General features: G+C 38.2%; 3 protein-coding genes across 3 annotated transcripts in view; all 3 read left to right on the plus strand.

Annotated features, from left to right (window-relative positions):
• Positions 1-847, plus strand: part of LOC105178862 (serine carboxypeptidase-like 33) — a 3,120-nt gene extending 2,273 nt beyond the window's left edge. The window contains exons 9-10 of the mRNA XM_011102420.2: positions 132-237; positions 421-847. Coding sequence (XP_011100722.1) covers positions 132-237; positions 421-567 — 253 coding nt within the window. The 3' untranslated portion in view covers positions 568-847. The remainder of the gene's footprint in view (positions 1-131; positions 238-420) is intronic.
• Positions 848-1,111: 264 nt separating this feature from the next.
• Positions 1,112-4,476, plus strand: LOC105178863. The gene is made up of 4 exons (XM_011102421.2): positions 1,112-1,814; positions 2,465-2,947; positions 3,021-3,503; positions 3,705-4,476. The coding sequence occupies exons 1-4, from the start codon at positions 1,371-1,373 to the stop codon at positions 4,179-4,181; spliced, it is 1,887 nt and encodes a 628-aa protein (XP_011100723.1). The 5' UTR covers positions 1,112-1,370; the 3' UTR covers positions 4,182-4,476.
• Positions 4,477-5,737: 1,261 nt separating this feature from the next.
• Positions 5,738-8,465, plus strand: LOC105178867. Its single transcript, XM_011102429.2, has 3 exons — positions 5,738-5,898; positions 6,356-6,637; positions 7,945-8,465. The coding sequence occupies exons 2-3, from the start codon at positions 6,458-6,460 to the stop codon at positions 8,116-8,118; spliced, it is 354 nt and encodes a 117-aa protein (XP_011100731.1). The 5' UTR covers positions 5,738-5,898; positions 6,356-6,457; the 3' UTR covers positions 8,119-8,465.
• The last annotated feature ends 491 nt before the right edge of the window (positions 8,466-8,956 follow it).

The raw sequence follows: 8,956 nt of genomic DNA on the forward strand, positions 1-8,956 counted from the left end.
TCCGTATCTCAAACTTTGATTTCTTGAAGAAAGATAGCTTGTTCACAAAAGTTTCACTAGTCCGGTTTCTGTTAATGTTCTGTGCTGAAGTTTTCTTTTGTGCTAATTGTTCTGGAATGCTTCTGTAACAGTGGAGACGCAGATGGTAGAGTCCCGGTCATTGGTTCAAGATACTGCATTGAAGCTCTTGAACTGCCTCTCAAGACTCCATGGACATCTTGGTACTACAAGAATCAGGTTACTCCATCACCTCCCTAAACTAACCAACATTATGAATATGAGTTAACCATAAACACCCCTGAAAATTAGGCATGTCACAAGAAAAGCTTCAGAGTTTGAAAAATCATGCGGTGCTACTCTTCCAATCACACATTATGATTATCAAAAAAAGGAATAATGCAGTTTCTTGTGAAGTTGCAGGTAGGAGGGAGGCTAGTGGAGTATGAAGGATTGACCTTGGTGACGGTGAGAGGGGCAGGTCATCTTGTGCCCCTCAACAAGCCTAATGAGGCATTGGCCCTCATTCACTCTTACTTGTCTGGTGAACCTCTTCCTACCCACAGATGAAGCTCTTGTTACAGCTTCTGAGAAACGTAGGTGGTAACAAGATTTAAACACAGAAGTACATTAAACATACAAATATATTGGTTTTTCCTTTGGTAGAATAAGGTTTTTGAGGATCAAATAAGTGGTGAAAACAACTTCAACATGTCTTTCTGACGCCTATCTCCACTACTACTTTTCTTTGTGTTATTTTCTGGACTTGGTGTATCATTGTATCCATACTCTCTACTTCTTTTAGTGCTTAAATATTGAATGTCCATTTTTGGGTTCTGGTTCCGTATAATCATTTGCTTATCATTGGAAAATTGTACGTCTTCTCTACATAATCCAATCCACGTAAGTGATGGAAGTACGTTTAAATTTCCCCCCCCCCACACACACATATATATATATATATATATGTATATGTATACTAGCGTGTGCACCATGTTATTGAATTAATTTAATTATGACTAAAATTATTCTTATAAAAAATTTACATGATGTGAAAATTAGTAAAAGAATTTAAATCGATAAAATAAAATTATTTTTTCTCCAAATCACAAAAAATACTACATTTAAGACCAAATGAATGTTCCCCAATCCCATCACTTCCTCTGCAATTCTCTCCGATTTCACTGACCCTCGCATTTTTACACACAAGGAAAACACAATTTTCACCCTACGCTGTCAGTACGGGCACCACCTTCTTCTCCCGCCACTGCCACCTCTCACCCTCTCCCTCTCTCTCTCTCTCTTTAGGGCTCACTCGTCCTTGCATCCCCTCACACAACACACACACACACACACACAAACGCAGGCTTACGATGCCGCAAAAGTCACTCAAGAAAGGCGAAAAAATCGAGGTGAGGAAGCAAATTGGCGACGTTGTATGGTACCCCTCCACCTTCCTCCGCTCCTCCCTCAACCAAACTTACGTACAATTTGACACCTTAAGCGAGATGGAGGGCTCAATGTCACCATTGAGGAGGGAGTACGTCAGTCCCGTTGACGTCAGGCCGGCACCACCGCTGGAGCTGCACAGGTACTTTAAGGTTGGGGAGATTGTGGAGGGTTTTTGTAGAGAGAAGAAGGGGTGGAGAAAGGCCACAGTTGCGGCGATATTAGAGAAGTCGAGGTATGCTGTGTCGTTTGAGGGTGAGGGGCAAAAGGGTTCTCTTGCTGAAATGGAGCAGTGGGAGTTGAGAGCGGTTAGGGAGTGGGCTGATGGTTCGTGGTCCCCCCCTTTTCGACTGGAAGAAGTGCTTCAGGTGTGTGTCCTTGTAGGTGGGGCGCGCCTATATCGATTTTAAGTTCTTGTTTGGTTATGACTGGTTTATTTTAATGACTAAATGTTGATGTTTTTATCTACTCGTCGGAAGCTGGAGCTAAATGTAATTTAACTGTTGGTCTTTTCATCTGCATGTGCATGTTGATTTACCGCAATCACTATTGCACGTTTTTGCCCTGATAATACTATAAACAACAGGAAGAAGCATTTGTCTTATCTTAAAGACAGACAGCAAAACAAAGATGCTTTCAGCATTTTATACGATGTTCTTGTTTGAGCATCTTGATTAATTAGCAAAACAACTTAACTGATAATTTCAAGAGTTGTTTATGCAAACAATTACGCGCATGACACTTTAATTTATAGGAAGACATTTCTCAATTTTTTCTGAACCTGTAATTCCTGTCAATACGTAAAAGGAAAAAAAGTAAAAAAGATAAAGAATGAATGTTTTAACCATCTTTTCCTTGTGGTGAGTTGGTGATTGACGATACAAGCGTCAACCTCGCGCCAACTGTCTCAATTGACCTATCATCTTGAGCTGATAAAACTTCTGACATTTTGGTAGGTGATTCTGGTTATTCTCTTGATTTTCGTGTGTGTTTAATTTTAAGATATCTAAACTTGCAGAACAAGTCATCTGAATCAGAGGTGAAATCAAGGGGGTTGATACTTAGAATAAAGTGCAGTGGAAAAGCATCTGGGATGCAATTCAATGAGGGGATGTTGGTGGAGGTAAAAAGTGATGAGGAAGGTTTTCAGGGTTCTTGGTTTACTGCAGTTATTGTTAAACCACTGGCAAATGACAAGTTCTTGGTGGAGTACCGAACATTGAGAACGGAGAACAAGACTGAACTTCTCAAAGAAGAAGTAGATATTTCATGCATCAAACATTGTCCTCCTTCTATTCAACGGGTTAAACCTTTTGACTATCTCGAACGTGTTGATGCTTGGTATAATGATGGTTGGTGGGAAGGTCACATTGTCCAAGTTTCCAATGGTTGTAAGTACATGGTTCAATTTACAAACACGGATGAAAAGATGGTTTTTGAACATTGTAAGTTGAGGCCTCATCAAGAATGGACTGATGGTAAATGGGTTGTGGTCCCTAAGGTATGTGCTTCTGTTTTTCTTGCTTGCATTTGATGTATTTCTCTATCTTTAATTTTTAACATATTTATTGCAGGTAAATTTAGCTGATGTGAGCTTGAAGTCCAATAAAGTGAAATTGAAAAGGAAACATAGTGGGAAGGCATCAGAGCCAACATTCAGAGATGGAATGATGGTGGAGGTCAAAAGTGATGAAGAGGGTTACCAGGGTTCTTGGTATACTGCTGTAATAGTGTGCTCCTTATGCCGTGACAAGTATTTGGTTGAGTACCAGACACTTAAAACAGATGATGAGTCGGATCTGCTTCGAGAAAAGGCATTTGCTTCATATATTAGGCCTTGTCCCCCTAAAATTGTACGGGTTGACCGTTTCAAAATGCTTGAGGAAGTTGATGCATGGTATAATGATGGATGGTGGGTTGGCCTTGTTTCCAAAGTTCTTGATGGTCTAAAATATGCAGTATATTTCTGGACTACAAATGAGGAACTTATACTCAAACATTTTAATCTAAGGCCTCATCAAGAATGGATTGGTGGCAAATGGATTGTTGCATTCAGGGTATGACTTAGATGATATTTTTGTTAAATTATTTTTAACACCAACTTTGCTTCAGTAAGCACCCTTCAAGTCTTGCAACCATGGGGATGGATGCTTCTACTCTAGGAAGATGTACACAAGCACACACAATTTTCAGATCTTATCTGGGTTGCCAGACCATCCTTTTTTACATGTGTTGATTTATGATTTTCTGAAATGCAGAGAAAGTCGAAGTTGGTAGTGAAGAACAAGCTAGGGAAGTATAAAGGAGAGAATGACGGACTGGGATTGGATCCAAATTTGATAAATGGAATGAAGGTAGAGGTAAAAAGTGATGAACAAGGCTACAGGGGTTCTTGGTACCCAGCTGCTATTGCGAAATCAATAGGAAGCAGCAAGTATTTGGTAGAATACCAGACTCTGAAAACTGATGATGGTACCCAACTGCACAAAGAAGAAGCTGATGCTCTATGCATAAGGCCATGCCCTCCTGTAGTTCAAAGAAAAGATCGGTTTAAGCATTTTGAAGAAGTTGATGCTTGGTACAACGACGGGTGGTGGGTTGGTCAGATCTGCAAAGTCCTCAAGGGCAGAAAGTACTTAGTTTATTTCAATTCTACAACTGAGACATTGGAATTTCAGCATTCTGAATTGAGGCCTCATCAAGATTGGATTCGTGGGCAGTGGGTTTCTCGCTAAAAGGCTATGTCTTTCGGATGTAGCCATTGTCATAAATTTATCATAATCTGAAGTTATCATGTATAATCGTAAGAGCATATTGACCACACAAAACCCCTGAACCAATCACGGGCCCATGTTTTTGGATTATTGCTGCTTTTAATTTGAGAATGAAATTCCCACATAATGTTGATTCTACAAAGAAAGTCAGTCATCTGTCAGCTTCCGGAAAGGGTTTATGCATGAATTTCTGTATCTAATATTATCCATCTATACTTTCTTATGATCTGTTTTTACTGTGTTTATAGCAATTTCACAAATACTTTCTTTTGTTTTTTGGTATGTACTATTTAATACACGGACATATATGCTTATTCAGAACCAATAATCTTTTTCTTCTTTGCATGATCACAAGTCATGCTCAAATCAGAATTGAACAGATAGGCAGTCCTAGCTCGTATCTTTGCCTTTTTATGTTGTAAGATGATGCTATAGTGTTTACCAAGGATACTTTAATGTTGCCAAAAAAATCCGATGGTTGCCAACCATCCTGTTGCTGGTATTTCTGAGACAAACTAATACTAAGATGTTCCTCCAAGGTAGCAGTTTCTTGTATATGGATGTGAAGCATGTGTATGCCTCCCATATGTAGGTTCCAACAGCTAAGGATCACTTACCTAACTATATTATGTGTTTCTATGTCATTTGTTGCTTGCCTCTTTTGACTCATAAGCATATAAGTTTTGCACACTCGTGGATTTCAATCCAAGAATAGATTCTTGTATCTGCTTATTATTTGTTTAGACTTGGACGTAATTTCTGATGTGTGATATATAGATAACAGTATAATTGGCTCATATAGCAGAAATATGCAGGTAACCGTTTTTCCACAAGATGGGTGGTAGTGTCATGGTTGTTGCTTCATCAGATTATCTAATTCTGTCAACTCTTTCCGGGCGCAAGAGCGAAAGGTCATGCTCATGCTGTTAAATCTAAGAATAAAGCAGGATTCATACAGTTAAAAAAAACCGTATCTCAAACACAGACAGAGCATTGCCTTACAATAGTGTCCTTACATCCCTAAAAATTTTGAATATTAGAAAATAGGGAGCCTCAATCTTGGGCTTGAGACATTAACAAATTTGGTCAAACCCCAGGGCCATTTTCTTAATCCCAAGAAGGGCACATCCAACAACCATTTTTAGTTAAGATTAAAAGCTAATCATGTGATCCTTTTGGACAATTTTCAATAGCTGTACAATAAAACCAGATTTCAAGTTCTATTAAATCCGAAAACCAAAAAAAAAAAAGAGAAAACGAATGCCAGAATTTATCTTTGGATTTCCAGTTTTCAGATTCTGTTTCCGATTTTATGGCCTAATTGCTGAATAGGTTTGTTATTTTCTTTTTGTAATGTTTATGAAGAAAAAAGAAAAAATAAAAAAGAAAAAAGAAAAGAGAAAAGAGGAGAGAAGAAAAAACACCCAAAACCCATAAAAATAGTGACAAAAAGAAAGGAAATAAAATAAAGCGAAAGCGATTGCAAATTGCTAGTAAAGAACAAGAAGCAATTTTTGGTGGGCTTTGTGGTTTGTGGACTTGAGTTCCTTCTACGTTCCCAACTATCTCTCTCTCTCTCTCTCTCTCTCTCTCTCTCCACATACACAAACTCGCAGCCCGTCTGTGTTCTGTGACCTTCTGCCAATCCAACTATCTTTACTCTGCCAATATTTAGAAGGTAGGTTCTTTTATCTATTCCTGTCCTTCTCTGTATAATTTTTCTCTGTTTGTGATCTGATTGTGCTTCTCTTCGAGTTCTAAATGCTTGAAATTGTTTGCATATACAATCCATCACATGGGGTCTCCTTTTTATTCGTTTCCAGTCCGAACAAAAGGACAAGAAGGAAAATGAATCCTTTGGGTTTTTGAGTTCAAGAATCCTTGACGCAGATGAATTTTGGACCACGTATATTCTTTTGTGTTCTGGAAACATGCACTCTGTTCGTTGAAACCAGTTAATTCATTGCTGCAATTTTCTTTTTTACTTTTTTTTTCTTTTGAAATTTGACATCTAGGTTTGTAGAATATCCAATAAACTTTCTTTTTTGTGAAGCATAAGCAAATAAAGTAACGAAAAATGGTCCCAGTATTAATTCTTTTGGTAACAGAAAATAAATGGAATATTTGTGCTGCAGGTGTTTGTGGTGTTGGTGGGAGAAGAGTGAAGAGTGAGAACTGCAATTTAGGCGTAGCAAGAAAATATCAATTCATCTGTTGAGAGGAAAGGGTCTATTTGGATGTCTCTTAGGATAAAAGCAGTTGTAGATAAGTTTGTGCAGGAGCTGAAGGAGGCTCTGGATGCAGACATACAAGATAGGATTATGAAGGAAAGGGAGATGCAGAGTTACATTGAGGAGCGTGAACGTGAAGTTGCGGAGCGCGAAGCTGCCTGGAAGGCTGAGCTCTCCCGTCGTGAGGTACTCGATTCACCCTCATTTGGGAAAGTGGAAATGTATCTCCTGGGTAGCTAGGTTTTTGTGAATACACCAAATCACTAGAACTACACACATTTTCTAAATATTAACTTGTTAGACATTCTAACCGCTGGTAACTTATTGTGTTCAACCTGCTTCTTTGATCTACAAGGCTTTTTAGTTTTATATCTTTTAGAGACTCTGCAAAAAATTTTCCTAGATGATGTACCCTCCCCCCGCCCTCCCACCCCTAACCCAAGAAAGAAACAAAACGATTATTCTGAATTCAGTCTTGATTTGATAAATTGAAATTTATGGAAGATATTTTATGTTTAGTGCTGGGAAAGCAACTTGTATCTCTTTTCCTGTTTATCATGTCACTCCTTAGCATCCTGCTCTGTTTATTTCTTGGATCTCACGTAGCATTAATTCTGCAACAAAGGTTGCTGCTTCACGGATTTCATTTAAATTTGCCTTTTTGTTGAAACAACTTTCCAATATTTATGCCTGCTGTGGTGTAAGCTCATGAGGTTCATTGCTATATAATTTCTGGCGAGCTGAAAGAGTAATGGTTGTCAATCCCAAATACTGTGAGCTACTTGTCAGTTGATATGTATATTGGTTAGTTGGTTTTTAAACAGGATATAGTATGTTTATGAGTGGTGATGCAGGTTTTATAAGGAGTTAGTATTGATGGATAGGCAAAGAACCAACTTTAGACCAAGTATGGAGATATCACCATTATTTTCCAGTCATGATGCCTTCTTCCCTCTCCAAACAAGACAGATTAGATAGACGAGGTTTCATCTTTGTCTAGCAAGGGTGAAAAGGTTATTTGTTTTCTGTTGCTTTTATCAGCTCTAGGAAATAGTGGTTGGTTCTAGAAAATGCAACTATTTAAATTGCAATAAAGTTCATATTTTTCAAGGCATCTTTGCAAAATACATATTGCCTGAGGGGGACATGGCTTTCCATTTCTTTTGGCTATTCGGGTGTTTGTCAGTTATTATATGTAGCTTGATTGGATATGGTTAGTAATACTCCACACAGTTCCTGTTTCCTAGTGTTGAGTGTTCCTCATGTCTGCAAGACCCTTTTAGTCCGTTTTTCCAGTTGTTCTAAATCATAGATATTGACTCCAGCATGTTATTGGTGCCTCCAACAAAATTCGACAACATTTAATGAAGATAAACTTTGTCAATGGCTGACCTTGTTTTGAACTTTTAGCAGCAGTCCTCTTAACACCCCTTCCTGCTTATCTTGCTGCATCTTCTCCTAATGTTTCTTACATCTAGGTTACTTGTTTTCAGGCAGAGATTGCTCGGCAAGAAGCAAGGTTAAAGATGGAGAGAGAAAATCTTGAGAAAGAAAAGAGTGTGCTGATGGGAACTGCATCAAATCAAGACAATCAAGATGGAGCTCTTGAAATAACTGTTAGTGGAGAGAAGTATCGGTGCCTCAGGTTCGCAAAGGCGAAGAAATGAGACGTCCAACATTCAGATTTCTGAATTCTGATACTGGCTTTGCTGATTTCCAATCAATTTGTGTGAAGGACGAATTGAGAATGATGATGAGCTGCGTGTCAATTGGAGGAGAACAAGAATAGGGACTTATGACTCTTAACCATACATGTTATCAAAAGATTGTCCTCCAGAGGCATGATATTCTCAACACACACTTCATTTTTTTCAAACACTATCATCTCATGTCATAAAAGCCTATAAATATATTGTTTTGTTTTATTGATGTTCAAAGTCGGGTGTTGCCGTGGACGAACGTGAGGGGTTTAGCTTCATTAAGAGCAATAAAGATTTGAGAGCTCTATAAACAATTATGCCATTGTAATACGATGGATTTATTGTAAACTATAAAGTTACTTAAAAACAACTATTTGATCGACCCATATTTCACTTTTTACAATCTTTAGATCAAAATATTTCCTTTAGAAACTTTCAGTATATATATATTGAAAGGAATGAATTTCCTTTTGGAAAATAACGGATTTATTTATATGATAAGCCGAATGCCCAGGTACACGGTGAAAAAAGCACGTTTCCATCATTAAAATTGGGGTAAAAGTGATATTAATCAAATTTTGGGGAGCAAAATGGAAAAACTAACACCAAGTCTACACTGTTGTTTCTGTACTATGAACAATTTTGGCTTGACTGGCTGATTTGCTGTGGCCGACTGTTCCTGTCGTCCTTGGGAAGGAAGAGAATTAGCGAGAGAGAGAGGGGCAGAGACTGCGCCTATCTATCTTTACTGCTGCGTTTCTATTCAATTTTTATCGTAATCTTTTTCTTGTTTTTTTCTCTTTCC

The sequence above is a fragment of the Sesamum indicum genome, unplaced genomic scaffold (genome assembly GCF_000512975.1).
Source record: "Sesamum indicum cultivar Zhongzhi No. 13 unplaced genomic scaffold, S_indicum_v1.0 scaffold00109, whole genome shotgun sequence".
Taxonomy (NCBI): Eukaryota; Viridiplantae; Streptophyta; class Magnoliopsida; order Lamiales; family Pedaliaceae; genus Sesamum; species Sesamum indicum.

Coding starts and splice junctions, on each gene's coding strand:
- LOC105178867 (XM_011102429.2), top strand. CDS start 6,458: ATGTCTCTTAGGATAAAAGCAGTTGTAGATAAGTTTGTGCAGGAGCTG. Junction 6,638..7,944: donor CTGAGCTCTCCCGTCGTGAG/GTACTCGATTCA, acceptor ACTTGTTTTCAG/GCAGAGATTGCTCGGCAAGA.
- LOC105178863 (XM_011102421.2), top strand. CDS start 1,371: ATGCCGCAAAAGTCACTCAAGAAAGGCGAAAAAATCGAGGTGAGGAAG. Junction 1,815..2,464: donor GACTGGAAGAAGTGCTTCAG/GTGTGTGTCCTT, acceptor CTAAACTTGCAG/AACAAGTCATCTGAATCAGA. Junction 3,504..3,704: donor AATGGATTGTTGCATTCAGG/GTATGACTTAGA, acceptor TCTGAAATGCAG/AGAAAGTCGAAGTTGGTAGT.